This window comes from Pristiophorus japonicus, chromosome 12 (genome assembly GCF_044704955.1).
Source record: "Pristiophorus japonicus isolate sPriJap1 chromosome 12, sPriJap1.hap1, whole genome shotgun sequence".
NCBI lineage: Eukaryota > Metazoa > Chordata > Chondrichthyes > Pristiophoridae > Pristiophorus > Pristiophorus japonicus.
In genome coordinates, this window is record NC_091988.1 from 56,166,088 (window position 1) to 56,188,717 (window position 22,630).

General features: G+C 44.8%; 1 protein-coding gene across 1 annotated transcript in view; it reads left to right on the forward strand.

Annotated features, from left to right (window-relative positions):
- The window catches only part of celsr3 (cadherin, EGF LAG seven-pass G-type receptor 3), a 325,097-nt gene that overhangs the window by 87,070 nt on the left and 215,397 nt on the right, over window positions 1-22,630 (forward strand). The window contains exon 3 of the mRNA XM_070894776.1: window positions 7,363-7,585. Within this exon, the coding sequence (XP_070750877.1) occupies window positions 7,363-7,585 (223 nt within the window). The remainder of the gene's footprint in view (window positions 1-7,362; window positions 7,586-22,630) is intronic.

Consider the following 22,630-nt stretch of genomic DNA (forward strand, 5'->3'; position numbering starts at 1 on the left):
GATATGTTCCATTAATGGCTTTGGTGTGTTGCTTCATTGTTTTCCTTTTGGTTTTTAAGTGCCTAACCCACGGATTATTTTAAATACTTAATGCTTTTTAAGAAGATTCTTCATTTCTTCAGAAAAAGGTAAAAGGTTAGTCACACTTGAGTATGAAAGCTTAGCTCAGTTGCTAATGCTTTAATCTGTAGGTAGGAAAGCTTCAGGTTTTGAGGCCCAAGCTGAGACTTCATAGAATGATACAGCACAGGAGGAGGCCATTTGGCTCATTGCGTCTGTGCCAGCTCTTTGGTAGAACTAACCAATTAATCCCTGCCCCCTGCTCTTTCCCCGTAGCCCTGTAATTTTTTTTCCATTCAAGTATTTATCCAGTTCTCTTTTGAATGTTATTATTGAGTCTGCTTCCACCATCATATCAAGCAGTGCATTCGAGATCACAACAATTCATGTAAAGAAAAAAAAGATTCCTCATGTCGCCTCTGGTTCTTTTGTTAATCATCTTAAATCTGTATCCTCCCTAGAAACAGTTTCTCTTTAGTTACTCTATCAAAACCCTTCATGATTTTGAACACCTTGGTCAAATCTCCTCTTAACCATCTCTGCTCTAAGGAGAATAACCCCAGTTTCTCCAATCTCTCCACAATCATCCCGAGTATCATTCTAGTAAATCTCTTTTGCACCGTGAGCTTGTAATGTAGGTTGATACTGTTATATATGCAGACTATAGATATACTCTCTGTGTAGTCACTGTATAGTTGCATAAGATGGAGACTTGTTTTTCTGATGTACTATCAATAAGGTTTACACTGTATGGCACCACTAGAGGGTGCAACTGGCGGAGACCAGGGTTTCCTGCCCTGGTAGCAGGGGCTGTATAAAAGGGGAGCCACCATGCGGCTGCCTCGCACTGGAGTTATGAGTAAAGGACCAAGGTCACTACAGTTTGAGTACAACACATTGCCTCGTGGAGTCATTCATAAGTACACAACAGGCATAATAGATACTCCAAACCAGTACTGAAAGGGGGGGGTGGTGAGGTGTGCTCCAGATGAGATATTAAACCAAGGTGCCAATTGCCAGTTCCAGTGGTTTGATTGGACATTAATGATCCAGTGCCAATAATTGAATGGAAATTCTCGTGACAGTAGAACTGAGTTCAGATTTTCAACTGCAAAACTTTTCCAATAAAACTTATAGTAAGCAGCATGTAATCGGACATTTGTGCCACACAAATTGAAGATTATTGCCAAGAAAATTTAGGGAAAGCATCAGGGTAAACATATAATCTAAAGTAAAAACAGAAAATGCTAAAAATACTCAGCTTGTCAGGCAGCGTCTGTGGAGAAACAGAATTAATGTTTCAGGTCGATGATCCTTCGTCAAGAGTATTTCCAGCATTTTCTGTTTTTATTTCAGATTTCCACCATTCGCAGTATTTTGCTTTTCTATTAGGGTAAATTTATTGATGCTGGGACTGAGGTTTTCTGTTTGTTTGGCTGGATTTTTATGAACAAAAGGGATGGATTGATGATTTGTTGTGCAGCCTTCAGCCCCTTGTTGAGAGTTGCGCACCTCCTAGCAGTTGGTCAAATAGAAATATTGGTAGATATTTGGACATAAGTCACCAGCCTGTCATGCCAGCTAGGGCTGACACATAAAAACCATAAGGAATATCATCTAGGATGGTCAGTGGAGAAGGAATCTCACCGAGTCGGTGTGTGGAGAAGGAATCTCACCGAGTCGGTGTGTGGAGAAGGAATCTCTCGGTCGGTGTGTGGAGAAGGAATCTCACCGAGTCGGTGTGTGGAGAAGGAATCTCTCGGTCGGTGTGTGGAGAAGGAATCTCTCGGTCGGTGTGTGGAGAAGGAATCTCTCGGTCGGTGTGTGGAGAAGGAATCTCTCGGTCGGTGTGTGGAAAAGGAATCTCACTTGGGGATGGTGTGTGGAGTCCATAAGGAGCAGAGCAAATGAAAAATTGAAACTCTGTTTAAAAAAAAATTAAGCTCAAAGTGCTGTTATGTTTACTGGTGTTATTACTGACTGCATATAAAATAAATTAACCTTCACACATGGAACCAGTTTCTTTTATCAGCAAATTTAAATTATCTGAAAACACTTGACTTATACAACAATTGTTTTCGTTGCTAACAATTCTTCCTGTATGCATTCATGGGGCTAAGTTTCATTTAAACAACATGCTTTTAAGTGGAGAAACCTATAAAATCTAACCCGTTCCATTAGATAGTTTACAGTTATACATTGCACCCTGACTCACTGGCCATTTCTTCCAAATTTTGACCAACAACTTGCGTGTAAGATGAATAGCTCACTCTGGTCAAGAATTAATTCCCATTTTAAATGATATGGGGGGGAAGGGAAAATCCATTCATTGAGAAAACCCACTCAAAAGTGAACTTCCATCAGACTACTTGTCCTCATCGGAGCTGCAAACCGCTGAGGTTGCTGTGACGGTGATAGTTAATGTTAAGTACTTAGTCTCAAGCGTGTTCCATATATTTCACTTCTTTTAAAAAAAAAAATCTAATGTAATGATACAATCACACCATCATGTCCCTTTTTATTATATGGAAGAGTTATAGAGAATCATAGTTAATAGTGGTTTGCAGTGTCCATTTTGCTCGATTTGTTTTTATACAGTGAGGACTGATATTAAGAGTACTTGAGAGTTACTGACCTTCCACGGAAAGAGAACTAAATTAACAGATTGTTAATGCCGAATCGTCCCTGAATTTACTATTATTGTTTATTGATAATTTAGCTTCTTGAGAATTAATCTCAGGAATTTTTTCAAGCCAATACACCAGAGAATGTCAACAATTGCCATTGCTTTAGCTAAGTATTTGAAAGGGGAAATTTGCAGGGCTATGGGGAAAGAGCAGGAGAGTGGGACTATTTGGATAGCTCTTTCATAAACATGATGGGCCGAATGGTGGCCTGATGTGCTGCATCATTCTATGATGTTTTTATGAACGCTTAAAGAAATAATGAAAAATTAATAGTTGGATGTTAATCTAATCATATTGCCTCGTAAGTTTGATGTTGAAAAGAGATCTTAATAGTGAGACTCCCCCTTTAAAGACCGGGTAATCTCCCTTTGCGGGATGAAACAGCCATCAGAATCCTTTTTGGATGCATTGACCTTGAGGATGTCATTGTGGTCTCTATACAGACTGATTTGGAGGTGTTTTTCCCCCATGTCATTGTGAGAATTTTGGAATACGATTCCACTTTTGTAACGCATATAAAGGTAGTCAGAGGAGGGGTGGGGGCAGTTAGAGACCTAAAAGGAGACCTATGCGTGGAGGCAGAAGATTTGGCTGAGGTACTAAATGAGTACTTTGCATCTGTCTTCACCAAGGCAGAGGATGCTGCCATAGACATAGTGAATGAGGAGATAGTGGAGGTACTTAATAGGATAACAATTGATAAAAAGGAGATATTAGAAAGGCTGGCTGTACTTAAAGTAGATAAATCACCAGGTGCAGATGGATGTATCCGAGGATGTTGAGGGAATTGAGGGAGGAAATCGTGGAGGTACTGGTCATAATGCAAGTGCAGCATCCAAAATCTGGAATGTTCCGGATTCCAGACCAATTGGTGGCAGGGTTGTCCGGAATCCTTGAAATGTTCCGGAATCCGGTCCCGCCACCGCCCAACCTCTGGCCTTGTCTCGCCACCGCCCGACCTCTGGCCTCGTCTCGCCGCTGCCCGACCTCTGACCTCGCCCCACCACCCCTCGGCTCGCTGCCGCCCGACCTCGGGCCTCGCCTCACCGCCCCTCGCCTTGCCGCCGCCCGACCTCAGGCCTCGCCTCACCGCCCCTCGCCTTGCCGCCGCCTGACCTCAGGCCTCGCCTCACCGCCCCTCGCCTTGCCGCCGCCCGACCTCAGGCCTCGCCTCACCGCCCCTCGCCTTGCCGCTGCCCGACCTCAGGCCTCGCCTCACCGCCCCTCGCCTTGCCGCCGCCCGACCTCAGGCCTCGCCTCACCGCCCCTCGCCTTGCCGCTGCCCGACCTCAGGCCTCGCCTCACCGCCCCTCGCCTTGCCGCCGCCCGACCTTGGGCCTTGCCTCACCGCCCCTCGCCTTGCCGCTGCCCAACCTCAGGCCTCGCCTCACCGCCCCTCGCCTTGCCACCGCCCGACCTCGGGCTTCGCCTCGCATCGGGCCTCGCCTCGCACCCCTCACCTCTCCGCCGCTCAACCTCGGACCTCACCTCGCCGCCGCCCGACCTTGGGCCTCGCCTCACCGCCCTTACCTCAGGGCCTCCTCGCTGGCCCACGCGAACACCACCTCCGCGACAGGGTGGCCTGGCCAGCTCCTTTTCGGCAGACCTCGCCCAACCAGCTCCTCCTCGGCGGAGCCCCGCCCGAACACCACCTCCGCGACAGTGCCGCCCAACCAGCTCCTCTTTGGCGGGGCCTCGCCCAAACACTTCCTCAGTGGCAGGGCTCCCCCCAACGACCTCATCGATGGGGTCGGTGACCCTATCGCCAAGCAACCCCCCCCCCCCTCCCCAGGGGCTCATGTGTTTCCAGATCCGTGACATCAGAAAGACATTCCAAAGTCCGGGAAAAAGTGGAATCTGGGACGGTCTCGGTCCCGAGGGTTCCAGATTTGAGTGTGCGTGTGTTATATATGAGGGTAATGCAGTTGACATGGTGTTCGTGGATTTCCAAAAAGGCGTTTGACGAAGTGCCATATAATAGGCTTGCCAGCAAAGTTATGGAATAAAAAGGACAGTGACAGCATGGATACAGAAATGGAGAGTAGTGTTTTCCGGACTGGAGGAAGGTATACAGTGGTGGGCACTAGGACCACTGCTTTTCTTGATATATATTAATGACTTGGAAGTGGATGTACAGGGCACAATTTCAAAATTTGCAGATGACACAAAACTTGGAAGTATAATGAACAGTGAGGAGGAGAATGATAGACTTCAGGAAGACATAGACAGGCTGGTGGAATGGGTGGACATGTGGCAGATGAAATATAATGCAGAAAAGTGTGAAGTGATACATTTTGGTAGAAAGAATGAGGACAGGAAATATAAACTAAAGGGTATAATCCTAAAGGGGGGTACATGAACATTTTGTAGTAGAAAAAAGAAGTCAGGGATTATCTTTGAATTTCAGGATGATCCTGGAATAGTAAGCAGTTTTAGTAGATGAGAGCAGGACCCGATAATGCTTTATGTGGTGCAGCCAGATCTGGTGATGAATGGCTAAACCAGGTGTCCACCATATCCATTCAAGTCTGCGTCCCTTAGATGTGAGGGCGCGAAGATGAGGGCCATACTCGGGGAAGGATCAGGGTGAAAGAGAGTAATGGTTTTAATGAGGACTCGGGAAGCAAAATGGAGGTGATGTGGTTGCAGAAATGTTGTTGTGAATGGAGGGCCACAGGCTAGACAGTTGTGATTTTGAAAGTGCACTTGTAAGTAAATTGGGAGAAAGGTTTTTCAATAGGCGGACACAGAGGAAGTAGGGTTGGGGGCGAGGGGGATATGGATGGAGAGCGATACAGGGAAGTGAGCAGAGATGGCCTTATTTCTGAATGGCACTATGGGAGTAGATGACAATCCTTGACCCTTGTAGAGTTGTTAATCCTTAAAATTAACTCTGTAGAACTGTCCATGCTTAAAATTGTAGAACTGTCAATTCTTAATGTTGAAGAGTTGTCAATCATTGACCCTGTAGGACTGTCAATCATTCACCCTGTAAAAATATGAATCCTTAGCTCTTTAGAATTTTTAATTGATAATGCTGTAGAACTGTCAATCCATTAAGCCTGAAGAACTGTCAATCCTTAACCCTGTAGAACTGACAATCTGTGTGCATAAATTGTTGAAGGTGGCAGGGCAGGTTGAGAAAGCGGTTAAAATTGCATGCAGGATCCTGGGCTTCATAAATAGAGGTATAGGGGGAGAAATTCAGGAGCGCCCCATTTGGGGTGCTAACTTTTAAAAATTGAAAAGATTAGTGCCAAACGCTAAAGGTTTCCAGCTTATAAGTAGAGCGCTAAATCAAACGCTCCACTTTCTTCTTGGAGCGTGACGGGACGGTAGGTGTGCAGCGCTGCACAATGGGCCGTGCAGCGCTGCCGCATTTGGAGACTCCTTCCCTCCCTTAAAGGGAAGGGCCATCGCTGCAGGCTGTGCAATGGAAAGACTTACCTGGTCCCCGAAGGCAGCCGCAATACGACCCGATCAGCCCGAGGCCCGAGCGCCGAGCTGATCGATCGTAGCCAAGAGGAAGCAAAAAAATAAATGATAGAGAGAACATTTTGGAAATGTTTTTACCTACCTTGGCCACCTCACCTTTAAGTTTTGCCACCGAAGTGCCTGGCCTCCTGATCAACGCCTCCTGCAGCTGCCGGTGTTTTCGCCTGGTGATGCTGCAGGAGGCGGTACCGAAGTTCGGGTCCGGGGCGGTGTGCACACCGATGACGTCATGATCTCCGGGCCAAAGAAATCGGGGCACAACGTCCTACCGCCGCTGCATACTTCCCGCCAAATTTAGCGAGAATCGATCATCTCGCCGTGCCCGGTTGGTAAGTGATAAGTGCCCGATAACACCCCCCAGAGGCGATAACTGGAGGCACTAACGAAGCCAATTTCTAGGCCATTAGAGTACAATAGTGTGGAAATTATGCTGAAGCTGTATAAAACACAGATTTGGCCCCAACTGGAGTCCTGTGTTCAATTCAGGGAACCACTCCTTAGGAAGGAAGTAAGGACGTAGAAATGATTTGTGAGAATGATTCCAGGGATGAGGGACTTCAGTTATGTTGATAGACTGGAGAAGCTGGGGCTGTTTTCCTTGGAGCAGAAAAGATTGAGAGGAGATTTGATAGAGGTGTTCAAAATCATGAGGGGTCTGGACAGAGTAGATCGAGGGAAACTGTTCCCATTGACAGTAGGGTCAAAAACCAGAGGACACAGATTTAATGTAATTGGCAGAAAAACCAAAGGCGACATGAGGAAATCCTTTTTCACGCAGTGAGTGGTTAGAATCTGGAATGCACTGCTTGAAAGGGTGGTGGAGGCAAATTCAATCTTTCAAGAAAAAAATTTGCAGGGCTACAGGGAAAAGGCGGGGAAGTGGGACTAGCTGAGAGCCGACGTGGGCTCGGTGGGCCAGCTGGGATTATCATTCTCAAACTGCTGCAGCACCACCTTTAACTGAGGGTTTTTTTACTTGTTTTTAGCAAGAGTAACTTCCACAGCATTTGAACAAGGAGTGGGTTTGTGGGATGGCACAATCCCAGTTGCATCTAATTTAGTAGAATAAATTATATGTATGATGTGTTTTCATTGACCTTTGCGCTTTAACCCTGGTCAGGTGATCACTGCGAAGTGGACAGTCGGTCTGTGCGCTGCTCTCCAGGTGTGTGCAGAAATGGTGGAACCTGCACGAACCTCCCAGAGGGTGGATTCAAGTGTAATTGTCCCTCAGGAGGATATGAGAAGCCGTACTGTGAAGTGACAGCACGATCCTTCCCACCAAAGTCGTTTGTGATGTTTCATGGCCTGAGACAAAGGTTTCACATGACGATATCCCTGTCGTGAGTATTATACACTTCATGCTTTTCTGGCGAGAGATTGTTTTACCAAAATGAAATGCAGTAATCAAAGATGCTTGCGGTGGCTTGGGGAAATAGTCAATTTAGTAACTATTCCAGTGTGATTTGTGTGCCTTAAAAGTCAAATGGGGTCAATTCACATGGAAGTGAGCATGGAGTCTGTCATAAGGGAATAATTTGGAAGCTGTAGTACAGTGTTGGTCATGGAGTATGTATAATGTGGGACCATTGCAGGCTTGTGCTACAATTAGCAATCATGTTCAAAACAGCCATTTCTACAGGTTTAAATGAAGTGCATGACAGTTGCAGGATCACAAGTTTATTCTCAGGATGAGCGGAGTGCCTCTACACTTGCTAGTGTTCAGATGCACAGAGACATAGAAAAAGAGGGATCTCACAAAATTGTGGCATTTTAAATACTCCCTCATCTGCCAGAGGCCTACAAGGCCATGAGTCATTCTTTAATTCAAATGCTGTAGGATTGACTCTGTAATCAGAGGAACATGGACCTCGTTACTTACTTGGATCTGATGGCATGAGTAGGTAGGGATTGGGCTTTGGCGAATGGAGTGTGAGGAGTGGACAAGGTTTGCTGAGAGAAGTAATGAAGGGGCTAGGATTGCTGATTGGAGCAGGTGTGGGAGGCTGATGTTTACTGATTGATGCAGAGTCAGTGAGATTTGCTGATTGAAGTGGGGAAGCTGGAGTTGCTAACTATAATGGAGGGCGGAGGGGGCACTAGGTTGCCTCTTAAAGAATTTCTAATGTAATTGGTACAGGCGTATTTATATAAGCCTCATAGAGGACAAAAAAAATAACTTAGCATAGCTGCATGGGTCCTGTGCTTGTGACACATGCGGTGTCTTTGTAGTGTGCTTGAATGAATTCACAGGTGAAAAGATCTCTCAGGAGACGGTGGGGAAAAAATCTACCTCCCTATCCTGTATAGTCAGTAGAAATACCTCCTGCTCTGCTATTTTAGATACAATAATCGCTTAAATGAGTGATATGCTTTTATGTGTGATTGTTTGTGATAGAATTATTAATCTTGTAATTATACTGGAAACTGCAGAATAAAAATATATTTAATTTGTTTTTATAAGTGGATTAATATTCCTGCTGGCCCATTAAGGCACTATTGTTAATAAGGATAGGCTGGGGAATTGCACATTTGCTTTGGCACCCTAAATGCAACACAAACTCATTTCACAGGCACTGAGTGGTGTAGTGATATACATGATGGGCTTTCTGTCCTGCATGTGGCTCTCCAGTTCATCATCATCATAGGCAGTCCCTCGGAATCGCGGAAGACTTGCTTCCACTCTAAAAATGAGTCCTTAGGTGGCTGAACAGTCCAATACAAGAACCACAGTCCCTGTTACAGGTGGGACAGATAGTCGTTGAGGGAAAGGGTGTGTGGGACTGGTTTGCCTCACGCTCTTTCTGCTGCCTGCGCTTGATTTTTGCATGCTCTCGGCGATGAGACTCGAGGTGCTCGGGGCCCTCCCGGATGCACTTCCTCCACTTAGGCTGTCAGGGACTCCCAGGGGTCGGTGGGGATGTTGCACTTTATCAGGGAGGCTTTCAGGGTGTCCTTGTAACGTTTCCTCTGCCCACCTTTGGCTCGCATGCCGTGAAGGAGTTCCAAGTAGAGCGTGGTGGATGGAGAAAGCACAGGAGATACAACAGCTGGCCGACAGCCATGATGTGCGAGGATTCTTCATCGCAGTCAAGGCCACCTACGGTCCAAACACCCAAGGCTCCACCCCACTGCTGGCCAAAAGCGGGGAAATGCACATCAAGGACACCGAGGCAGTCAGGGCCCGCTAGAAGGAGCATTTTGAAGATCTCCTCAATCGAGACTATGCCTTTGACTCGAGTGTACTCGACTCCATCCTGCAGCATGCTACCCACCACCACCTCAGTAAAACCCCAGCACTGCATGAGGTAGAAAAAGCCATAAGACAGCTTAAGAACAACAAGGCGATGGGAGCGAATGGAATCCCCGCTGAGGCACTGAAGTATGGCGGAGAGGCACTGTTGGCGTGAATACATGACCTCGTCTCTCTCATCTGGAGGGAGGAGACCATGCCGGGAGATCTCAGAGATGCAGTGATCGTGACCATCTTTTAAAAAGGGAACAAGTCCGACTGCGGCAACTACAGAGGAATCTCCCTATTATCAGCCACTGGGAAAGTTGTCGCTAGAGTCTTCCTCAACCGTCTTCTCCCTGTGGCTAAGGAACTCCTCCCGGAGTCATAGTGTGGATTTTGTCCCCTACGGGGCACAACAGACATGATTTTTACAGCGCAACAGCTGCAGGAAAAATGCAGGGAACAGCGCCAGCCCTTATACATGGCCTTTTTCGACCTTACAAAGGCTTTTGACACTGTCAACTGCGAAGGTCTATGGAGCGTCCTCCTCCATTTCGGGTGCCCCCAAAAGTTCTTCACCATCCTCTGCCTGCTCCACGACGACATGCAGGTCGTGATCCTGACCAACGGATCCATTACAGACCCAATCCACGTCCGGACCAGGGTCAAACAGGGCTGTGTCATCGCACCAACCCTCTTCTCAATCTTCCTCGCTGCCATGCTCCACCTCACAGTCAACAAGCTCCCTGCTGGAGTGGAACTAAACTACAGAACCAGTGGGTACCTGTTCAACCTTGGTCGACACCCGGCCAGGTCCAAGACCACCCCAACGACTGTCGTCGAGCTACAGTACGCGGACGATGTGTCTGAGCACATAGAGGTTGAACTGCAAGTCACTGTCAACGTATTTACTGAGGCATACGAAAGCATAGGCCTTACACTAAACATCCGTAAGACAAAGGTCCTCCACCAGTCCGTTCCTTCCTCTCCCCAGTCATCAAGATCCTGGACAACGTGGACCATTTCCCATACCCCGGGAGTCTCTTATCAACAAGAGCAGACATTGACAGCGAGATTCAACACCGCCTCCAGTGCACCAGCGCACCCTTCGACCGCCTGAGGAAAAGACTGTTTGAAGACCAGGCCCTCAAATCAACCACCAAGCTCTTGGTCTACAGGACTGTAATGATATCCGCCCTCCTGTCTGGCTCAGAGACGTGGACCATGTACAGTAGACACCTCAAGTTGCTGGAGAAATACCACCAACGATGTCTCCGCAAAATCCTACAAATCCCCTGGGAGGACAGATGCACCAACGTTAGCTTCCTCGACCAGGCCAACATCTCCAGCATTGAAACACTGACCACACTTGATCAGCTCCGCTGGGTAGGCCACATCGTTCGCATGCCAGACACTAGGCTCCCAAAGCAAGTGCCCGACTCGGAACTCCTTCACGGCAAGCAAGCCAAAGGTGGCTCTCCAGTTAACCCAGCAATGGGTGGAGAGAGGGGAGCACTAGTTAGGTTAATGATGCTTGGGAACAGTGATGATGCATTTAGCTTATATTTAAATGAAATCAAAAAGGGATACTATTCATGTTAATGTAATTACATTTCATTGTGCAATGGTGGGAGATGTGAGGGGGTTGTTTTATTAGTTGCCATTCAGATATTTTATCAGTATTTAGTACAAAGAAATAAAATGGGGTTTACAGAAGCAAATAAATTAAGGGTCACGACTGAATTCTGTCAGAAATGAAGTTAACTTATCTACAGAAACGAAATGGATTGTGCTTAATATTTATAAAATATAATCTTGTTCCATCCCCATCATTTAGATGTAATCAAACTTAATATTTCAAGTTTCATGGAGAGGAAAAAAATTGCATTTTTATTCTTTTGGCTGACATGTTAAGTTGGTCAGCATGATACCAAATGTATGTCTTGTTTCTGAGAAGTGTCTCGAATGTAGCCTTTGATCCCAAAGGATCCAAAATATTATTGCTGGTATGTAGAAGCTAGCTGCTGATAGAATAAAACAAATTAGCTCTTTTATAAATTGACCCAAGGCAGCAGCACATTTTTTAATGTTAATATGCGGTGCACAGAGCGATCAGACGTGAGATTTATGCCTGTGGTTTCCTCATATACTGATTTCTTAATAGCAGTTGGCCAACCAAGCTCCTGAGGGAAGGAGGCTAATAGCAGAGAAGAGATGATTGCTAACAGGGAAAGAAAAGCAGAGTAGTTAATAAGTGCCACTGTTTTATACTATGCTGCAAGAGTCATACAGGGTAGATGTTTGGGAGCAGGTAACCAACCCACCATATTTGCTTGTAAACGGTATGGGAGCCTAAAGGGGTAGATGCTGAAAACATACAAGAAAAGAACAAGACTGGGTGTTGCAGTGGGTTAGAGGCTAAATTTTCACTTCTGGGATCTGAGCTTGACTTGAGGCCAGGTATTCTCAGCCTGCTTCCTGATTGACATGGGCTGGTTCGGCCTCAACTAGCGTAATTGTGTCCAATTTTGGGCACCGCACTTCATCATCATAGACAGTCCCTTGAAATCGAGGAAGATTTGCTCCCACTGTAAAAGTGAATTCTCCGGTGACTATAGTCCAATACGGGAATTACAGTCTCTTGTCACAAGTGGGACAGACAGTCTTTGAAGGAAAGGGTGGGTGGGGAGACTGGTTTGCCGCACGCTCCTTCCGCTGCCTGCGCTTGTTTTTCCGCATGGTCTCAGCAACGAGACTCGAGGTGCTCAGCGCCCTCCCAGAGAATGCTCTTCCTCCATTTAGGGCGGTCTTGGGCCAGGGATTTTCAGGTGCTGGTGAGGATGTTGCATTTTATCAAGGAGGTTTCGAGGGTGTTCTTGAAACGTTTCCTCTGCCCACCTGGGGTTCGCTTGCCGTGTAGGAGTTCCGAATAGAGTGCTTGCTTTTGGAGTCTCGTGTCAGCATGTGGACGATGTGGCCCGCCCAATGGAGCTAGAATCCTCCTCAACCATCTTCTCCCTGTGGCTGAAGAGCTTCTCCCAGAGTCACAATGCGGATTCCGTCCACTAAGGGGTACAACGGATATGATCTTCACCGTGCGACAACTACAAGAGAAATGCAGGGAACAGCACCAGCCCTTGTATATGGCTTTCTTTGACCTCACAAAGGCCTTTGACATTGTCAACAGCAAGGAACTTATAGAGCGTCCTCCTCTGTTTCGGCTGCCCTAAAAAGTTTGTCACCATCCTCCGCCTGCTCCACGACGACATGCAAGCTGTGATCCTGACCAACGGATCCACCACAGACCCAATCCACATCCAGACTGGGGTCAAGCAGGGCTGCATCATCGTGCCAACCTCTTCTCGATCTCCCTTGCTGCAGTGCTCCATCTCATGCTCAACAAGCTCCCCGCTGGAGTGGAAAGGGAGGGTGAACAGCCAGTTGTCATGGTACATATAGGGACCAGCGATATAGGTAAAAAAATGGGATGAGGTCCTACGAGACGAATTTAGGGAGCGAGGAGCTAAATTAAAAAGTAGGACCTCAAAAGTAGTAATCTCAGGATTACTACCAGTGCCACGTGCTAGTCAGAGTAGGAATCGCAGGATAGCTCAATGGTGCAGAAGGGAGGGATTCAAATTCCTGGCACATTGGAACCGGTTCTGGGGACCAGAACAAACCGGACGGTCTGCACCTGGGCAGAACTGGAACCAATGTCCGAGGGGGAGTGTTTGCTAGTGCTATTGGAGAGGAGTTAAACTAATATGGCAGGGGGATGGGAACCTATGCAGAGAGACAGAGGGAAGTAGAATGGGGGCAGAAGCAAAAGATAGAAAGAAGAAAAGTAAAAGTGGAGGGCAGAGAAACCTAAAGCAAAAAGGGTCACATTACAGCAAAATTCTAAAGGGGCAAAGTGTGTTCGAAAGACAAGCCTGAAGGCTCTGTGCCTCAATGCGAGGAGTATTCGGAATAAGGTGGACGAATTAACTGCGCAGATAGCAGTTAACGGTTATGATGTAATTGGCATCACGGAGACATGGCTCCAGGGTGACCAAGGCTGGGATCTCAACATCCAGGGGTATACGACATTTAGGAAAGATAGACAGAAAGGAAAAGGAGGTGGGGTGGCATTGCTGGTTAAAGAGGAAATTAATGCAATAGTAAGGAAGGACATTAGCTTGGATGATGTGGAATCGGTATGGGTGGAGCTACAGAATACCAAAGGGCAGAAAACACTAGTGGGAGTTGTGTACAGACCACCAAACAGTAGTAGTGAGGTTGGGGACAACATCAAACAAGAAATAAGGGATGCGTGCAATAAAGGTACAGCAGTTATCATGGTTGACAGTAATCTACATATTGATTGGGCTAACCAAACTGGTTGCAATGCGTTGGAGGAGGATTTCCTGTATTTGGGATGGTTTTCTAGACCAATATGTCGAGGAACCAACTAAAGAGCTGGCCATCCTAGACTGGATGATGTGTAATGAAAAAGGATTAATTAGCAATCTTGTTGTGCGAGGCCCCTTGGGGAAGAGTGACCATAATATGGTAGAATTCTTTATTAAGATGGAGAGTAACACAGTTAATTCAGAAACTAGGCTCCTGAAAAGTAACTTCGATGGTTTGAGGCATGAATTGGCGAGAATAGACTGGCAAATGATACTTAAAGGGTTGATGGTGGATAGGCAATGGCAAACATTTAAAGATCACATGGATGAACTTCAGCAATTGTACATCCCTGTCTGGAGTAAAAATAAAATGGGGAAGGTGGCTCAACCGTGGCGAACAAGGGAAATTAAGGATAGTGTTAAATCTAAGGAAGAGGCATATAAATTGGCCAGAAAAAGCAGCAAACCTGAGGACTGGGAGAAATTTAGAATTCAGCAGAGGCGGCCAAAGGGTTTAATTAGAAGGGGGAAAATGGAGTACGAGAGGAAGTTTGCCGGAAACATAAAAACTGACTGCAAAAGCTTCTATAGATATGTGAAGAGAAAAAGATTAGTGAAGATAAATGTAGGTCCTTTGCAGTCAGATTCAGGTGAATTTATAATGGGGAACAAAGAAATGGCAGACCAATTGAACAAATACTTTGCTTCTGTCTTCATGAAGGAAGACACAAATAACCTTCCGGAAGTACTCGGGGTCTGAGGGTCTAGTGAGAAGGAGGAACTGAAGGATCCCCTTATTTGGCGGGAAATTGTGTTGGGGAAATTGATGGGATTGAAGGCCGATAAATCCCCAGGGCCTGATAGTCTGCATCCCAGCGTACTTAAGGAAGTGGCCCGAGAAATAGTGGATGCATTGATGATAATTTTCCAACAGTTTACCGAATTGGGATCAGTTCCTATGGACTGGAGGGTAGCTAATGTAACACCACTTTTTAAAAAGGGAGGGAGAGAGAAAACGGGTAATTATAGACCGGTTAGCCTGACATCAGTGGTGGGGAAAATGTTGGAATCAATTATTAAGGATGAAATAGCAGCACATTTGGAAAGCAGTGACATAATCGGTCCAAGTCAGCTTGGATTTATGAAAGGGAAATCTTGCTTGACAAATCTTCTGGAATTTTTTTGTGGATGTAACTAGTAGAGTGGACAAGGGAGAACCAGTGGATGTGGTGTATTTGGACTTTCAAAAGGCTTTTGACAAGGTCCCACAGAGGAGATTGGTGGTTCAAAATCAAAGCACATGGTATTGGGGGTAATGTACTGAATAGAGAACTGATTGGCAAACAGGAAGCAGAGAGTTGGGATAAACGGGTCCTTTTCAAAATGGCAGGCAGTGGCTAGTGGATAGTGGCTAGTAGAGTATAGGAGCAGGGAAATCTTACTACAGTTGTACAGGGCCTTGGTGAGGCCGCACCTGGAATATTGTGTTCAGTTTTGGTCTCCTAATCTGAGGAAGGACGTTCTTGCTATTGAGGGAGTGCAGCGAAGGTTCACCAGACTGATTCCCAGGATGGCTGGTCTGACATATGAGGAGAGACTGGATCAACTGGGCCTTTATACACTGGAGTTTAGAAGGATGAGAGGGGATCTCATAGAAACATATAAGATTCTGACGGGACTGGACAGGTTAGATGCGGGAAGAATGTTCCCGATGTTGGGGAAGTTCAGAACCAGGGGACATAGTCTTAGGATAAGGGGTAGGCTATTTAGGACTGAGATGAGGAGAAACTTCTTCACTCAGAGAGTTGTTAATCTATGGAATTCCCTACCGCAGAGAGTTGTTGATGCCAGTTCATTGGATATATTCAACAGAGAGTTAGATATGGCCCTTACGGCTAAAGGGATCAAGGGGTATGGAGAGAAAGCAGGAAAGGGGTACTGAGGGAATGATCAGCCTTGATCTTATTGAATGGTGGTGCAGGCTCGAAGGGCCGAACAGCCTACTCCTACACCTATTGTCTATGTTTCTATGGAACTAAACTATAGAACCACACTTTAGGAAGGATGTGAAGACCTTAGAGAAAAGATTTACAAGAATTAGTTCTAGGGATGAGCGACTTCAGTGGATAGACTAGAGAAGCTGGGGTTCTTCTTGGAGCAGAGAAGGTTGCGAGGAGATTTGATAGCAGTGTTCAAAATCATGAGGGGTTTAGAGAGTGTAGATAGAGAGGAATTGTTCCCATTAGCGGAAGGGTCGAGAACCAGAGGACTCTGATTTAAAGTGATAGGCTGAAGAATCAAGGCGACACAAGAGGAAACATTTTTTACACAGCGATTGGCTGGGCTCTGGAACACGCTGCCTGAAAGGGTGCTGGAGGCAGATTCAATCCTGCCTTTCAAAAGGGAGTTGGATAAGTACCTGAAGGAAAAAAATTTGCAAGGCTACAGGGAAAGGGCACGGGAGTGGAACTAACTGAAGTGCTCTTGTAGAGAGCCGGCCTGAGCCCGACGGGCCGAATGGCCTCCTCCTGTGCTGTAATCATTCTATAATTCTATTCTATAATTCAGTCACATCTCTTAACTCCTCCATTGCTCAATGTCTGTTTCTTCACTGAAATGCCTTGGGGACACTTATGAAAGGCACTGTATCAATGTAAGTTGTTATCTTTAGTCAAGTCACTTTCTCCATTTAGTCATTAAATAGTGGTCATTGTTCTGCACTTTTACCAGAACCTCATTCCTGAACCAGTCCCATTGATCTTCCTGAGGCACTTCTAATACATTGGTGCTGACCTTTATTACATTCTTTGAGTGATTGCTAAATCTTATGTTTTACTGGTAGTGAGAAGCTGTTTTGCTTCTGAATTTCTTTTTAACAGAAAACATATTTTACTTCCTTTGTCAGTCAGCATATTCAATTCTTCCTGAAATTCCCCACTATTGTTGCAGTTGAGCCAAATTAAATGCATTAGTCAATAATCTGCTGGGCTTCCTCAAGCAGAGATAATGAATGGCACTGTCAACTGCTTTCATATTGACGTAATAGTTTACCTGTCCAGCATTAGTTACCAATTTCGGGTATCGGACATTTTTATTGACGGCATAAAATCATAGAAATTTACAGCACAGAAATAGGCCATTTAGCCCATCGTGTCTGTGCCAGCCAATAAAGAGCTATCCAGCCTAATCCCACTTTCCAGCTCTTGGTCCGTAGCCTTGTAGGTTACGGCACTGCCAGTGCATATCCAAGTACTTTTTAAAATGTGATGAGGGTTTCTACCTCTACCACCCTTTCAGGCCATATTCCAGACCCCCACCACCCTCTGGGTGAAAAAAATTCCCCTCAATTCCCCTTTAATCCGTCTACCAATTATTTTAAATCTATGCCCCCTGATTATTGACCTCTGGCAAGTGAAGTAGGTCCTTCCTATCCACGCTATCTAGGTCCTTCATAATTTTATACCTGCATCATCCATGGCATCTTTTTTTTGTGTGATCGGTGGCATAACAGCAGCTACAGATGAATATAACATGGGCTGAATATCTCACAATTTTGACCTGCATGGTTGATAACAGCACAAGATGAATTGTTGAAATTATATTGAGGTGTAAATAGACAAGTCTCAGATTTTCAATACATTCATCAACAATCCAGGTTCAGCTAGTGATGGAGTAAATTTTTGTTATGCAACTAATGTTTTATGGCAGCATTGAGAGCCACGTAGCTCCATGCTGAGAGTGGCTTCCTGAGGATCCCTATTACAGATATTGTCAGTGGAACAATTCTTGTCATACAAGATACACTCAAACAAAACACCTTCGATGCTAAGGTAAAATCATCCAAAAGCTGTTGTAAAATCTGATTGAATCATCCTAAAATGCAAAGAAGTGATGCTGCCTGGTTGAGCTGCATTGTCCAGGCACCTTTCTGCTTGTGCAGCGGGTCTTAGATCTTGAATGACTGTTTCTCTTTTGGTTAAGAGAGTTGCAGAGATTTATATAATGCCAATGTATACCACATGCTCATTGAAATATATTAAATGAGAGAGGGAGATAGAATTTGTTTAGAAATATGGATATAAACTAATCTTGTGTGGTTCCAGTTTGCCTATGACTTCAAGACAGAAAGCAGAGAGTAGGGGTAAAAGGTAGCACCGTGGCAGAAGGTGGGCAGTGACATTCCACAATGCTGGGATCACTGTTGTTCACAATTTATATTAACGATTTAGACTTTGAATCAAAAATGTAATTTCTAAATTTGCGCATGACACCAATACTGAGGAGTGCTGCAATAATTACAAGAGGATATTAATAAACTTGCAGAATGGTCATATAATTGGAAAATGAAGTTCAACACAGATAAATGTGAGGTATTAGTTTGGTAGGAAGAATAGGGACGTCACTGATTACTTGGAGGATGCGAGTCTGGGTGGGGTAGAGGAACAAAGGGATCTCAGAATACAAATACACATCACTAAAAGTTGCGATACAGGTTAGCAAGGCCATAAAAAAAAAGCAAACCAAGCACTGGGGTTTATTTCTAGAGGTATAGAATTGAAAAGTAGGGGAGTTGTGGTAAACCTGTATCGAACTTTGGTTAGACCACACAAGAGTACTGCGGTTACCATATTGTAAGAAGGATATAGAGGCACTGGAAAGGGTGCAGAGATTTCCAAGGATGATACCAGAAATGCGAGGCACAGGAAAGGATGAACAGGCTGGGTCTCTTTTGAAAAAGGAAGGCTGAGGGGTGACATAATAGAGGTCTTTAAAATGATGAGAGATTTTGAGAGAGTGGATACAGAGAGAATGTTTCCACTTTTGGAGAAGAGCATAACTAGAGGCCATCAATATAAGATAGTCACCAAGAAATCCAATAGGGAATTCAGAAGAAAATTCTTTACCCAAAGCGTGGTGAGAATGTGGAACTCGCTATCACAGGGAGTGGTTGAAGCGAATAGTATAGATGCATTTAAGGGGAGGCTGGACAAACGTATGAGGGAGAAGGGAATAGAGGGATATGCTGATGGAGTTAGATGAGGAAAGACTGGAGGAGGCTCGAATGGAGCATAAACATCGGCATGAACTGGTTGGGCCAAATGGCCTGTTTCTGTGTCGTATATCGTATGTACCAGAAAATTTACTGTACAAATTGCATCAATGTAATAGGCACAGTTTCTGCCCACTAAAGATTTGCAGATTATAAAAACCTTCAGGAAGGCGCATCCTCTGTATACCAGATTTATGATCAATACATTTCCCTGGACTTGTGCATAAATCCTAATATAAACTGGAAATGTTGAATAGAGCAACGTCTCCTCAAATGATACGGCAGGCTGGCAGGTAATGTGGTTCTAAAGCCTCTCGGATTACTATTCTGTAAGTGGCCACCGCGAGGTGCACAGAATTGCCTGAGGCTGACCGATCTGCCAATTAAAAAGGATATTTCCTTCCCTTTCGTGGTGGGCAGGCATGAATTATCTTTGGAACAACAATCAGAACATAGAACAGGGTCAGGTACAAAAGGTGCACGACTATTTTGCCTTGCCTGCACTGAGTGTTTGTATATGCGTTTGCAAAATATCAGATCTCCTTTTTAAAAAAAAAAGCAAATTTTGCATTTTACCAATCTCTCCAAATGTGGGAGAGGAGACAATAGAGATGTTTTTTCTCTGTCCTGGTCCCCTGTCTTTATCTTCAATCCATTTTACTAGAAATGTGGTTTGCTATGGGTGTAGCTGCCAGCAATATATTTCAACCTATGAAATGAAACATTAAAAATAAAATTCTTCCCAAATCCTGTATTTACATTCATGGCGATGATAAAAGGAAGTCTGTGTCTCGGTAAAATTAAAATCTGTAAATGAAAGCAGGAAAAAATGCATCCAACACAATTGCAAAATATCCCCTGGTAAAGCAATGGATAATGTCATTAGCTCTCAAAGCCAGTGTAAACCATTTATGTGTAAAATTAAAATGCCAGGTTATATTATATTTTTTTTTAAAGTAATTTGTGAGAACAACTCTGGCAATTTGATAACCATAATGAGGCTAGCTTCATCTTCAAAGGAAATAAACACATGAAACATTATTTTCTACTTGATTCAAACCTCTGGATAGCTGTTGTCAACTTAAGAGACAAGTCAAATAGAGCAGATATAGGGAGACATTTAGATCTGTGTTTCATTTTTCTATTGTCCCATTTCGTTCGCTTTGCTGTGTTTTGTTGGGAAAGTGCACACTCTAATTACATGTTACAATTACAGTGACATTAGATGCAATCTGTCAGGTGAAAGAAAAGGACTACTGGTAAGCAGATTTGTATGTGCAAAGGGAACAGTTATGAGTGAAATCCTTATTCTTGAATCCGTTGCATCAGTCATTTATTGTGTTTTCTTGTGACTACTGGGTGTGAGCAGAGAGGAGGAGGGTGATGTTCCATAAAGTCTGAGGCCCCCACAGGTCGAGAGGTTGGGAGAGAGAGTCAATCCTATACTGCATTGACTCTCCCTCCCATGCCGCCTTGTGTTCTGTTTAGGTTGGTATCGCTGCTTGGAAGCAGCTCGCCGATAAACCCTTTTTGGTTGCAGTTGCTTGAATGGGGTGGGGCGATCATGAAAAAGGGGGGCAAAACAATTATGAAAAAAGTGACCAATCCAAAGATACAGCATTTTATTGGACAACATTTGTCTGGACTTTGTTTATGTCATGAAGTTTTTTTACGCAAATTTAGATATTAAATTTTGGCAGTAGTTCTCGTGTGTGGCAGATGTTGCTTGAAAGTGGCCGACAGTGACCCAGTTTTTACAACATGATACGGTACATTATAAAAAATAGCAGGCTGAAACAGTCTGATAGTTGGAGCAATTAAATATTGAAGGTCGTTAGTTCATGTACCAACCTTGATTGACATTCAAGCCGCTAATTGGGAAGTTTGCTAGTTCTTAAACAATGCTCAATGCTCGTTATCAGCAGGACTCTCCTTCCTGAGTAACATTTGTTGAACGATTGGTTGTGCCCTGTATAAATTGACTATTTGGCAGTTGCCCCAAATCTTTTCTACCACCAACAAGGTACAAGTCAGGAGTGTGTGCCTGGATGGGTGCAGTTGCATCAACACTCAAGATGTTCAACACCATTCAGGACAATGCAATCTGCTTGAAAGACACTTCATCCACTAGCCTTAACATCCATCACTAGTGTACCATGGTTACAGTATGTACTATCTACAGGATGCATTGCAGCAACTCGCTAAGGCTTCTTCGGCAGTACCTCCCAAACCCACGACCTCCAGTACCAAGAAGGGAAAGTGCAGCAGGTGCATGGGAACACCATCACCTCCAAGTTCTCCTGCTTCAGTGATAACTACATCCCAACAATTCATAATTTAAAAAGTCTGCAGTTCTCGGACTGTCTCACTTGCTTACAGCCTAATAAGCAGTTGTGCAGTCACTGGAGACGGTACTTGTTGCAACCTTAGGAAGAAAGTAAGAAAGATAAAAATTGTATGTTCAGCATATTAACAGAACACTAGGTGTCACTGGAGCAGAACTTCATGAAGTTGTTGCAAGGAAGCATATATTTTACATAAAATGCCATGTCACAGACCTATGATTACAAAATGAAGCACTGCACACCAATATGTCGAGGAACCAACTAGGGGGGAGGCCATCTTAGCCTGGGTGTTGTGTAATGAGAGAGGATTAATTAACAATCTCGTTATGCGAGGCCCCTTGGGGAAGAGTGACCATAATATGGTGGAATTCCACATTAGGATGGAGAATGAAACCGTTAATTCAGAGACCATGGTCCAGAACTTAAAGAAGGGTAACTTTGAAGGTATGAGGCGTGAATTGACTCGGATAGAATTGGCGGATGATACTTAAGAAGTTGACTGTGGATGGGCAATGGCAGACATTTAGAGACCGCATGGATGAGCTACAACAATTGTACATCCCTGTCTGGCGTAAAAATAAAAAAGGGAAGGTGGCTCAACCGTGGCTATCAAGTGAAATCAGGGATAGTATTAAAGCCAAGGAAGTGGCATACAAATTGGCCAGAAATAGCTGCAAACCCAGGGACAGGGAAAAATTTAGCACTCAGCAGAGGAGGACAAAGGGTTTGATTAGGGCAGGGAAAATAGAGTACGAGAGGAAGCTTGCAGGGAACATTAAGACGGACTGCAAAAGTTTCTATAGATATGTAAAGAGAAAAGGGTTAGTAAAGACAAACGTAGGTTCCCTGCAGTCAGAATCAGGGGAAGTCATAACAGGGAACAAAGAAATAGCAGACCAATTGAACAAGTACTTTGGTTCGGTATTCACTGAGGAGGACACAAACAACCTTCCGGATATAAAAGGGGTCAGAGGGTCTAGTAAGAAGGAGGAACTGAGGGAAATCCTTATTACTCGGGAAATTGTGTTGGGGAAATTGCTGGGATTGAAGGCCGATAAATCCCCAGGGCCTGATGGACTGCATCCCAGAGTACTTAAGGAGGTGGCCTTGGAAATAGTGGATGCATTGACAGTCATTTTCCAACATTCCATAGACTCTGGATCAGTTCCTATGGAGTGGAGGGTAGCCAATGTAACCCCACTTTTTAAAAAAGGAGGGAGAGAGAAAACAGGGAATTCGAGACCGGTCAGCCTGACATCGGTAGTGGGTAAAATGATGGAATCAATTATTAAGGATATCATATCAGCGCATTTGGAAAGAGGTGACATGATAGGTCCAAGTCAGCATGGATTTATGAAAGGGAAATC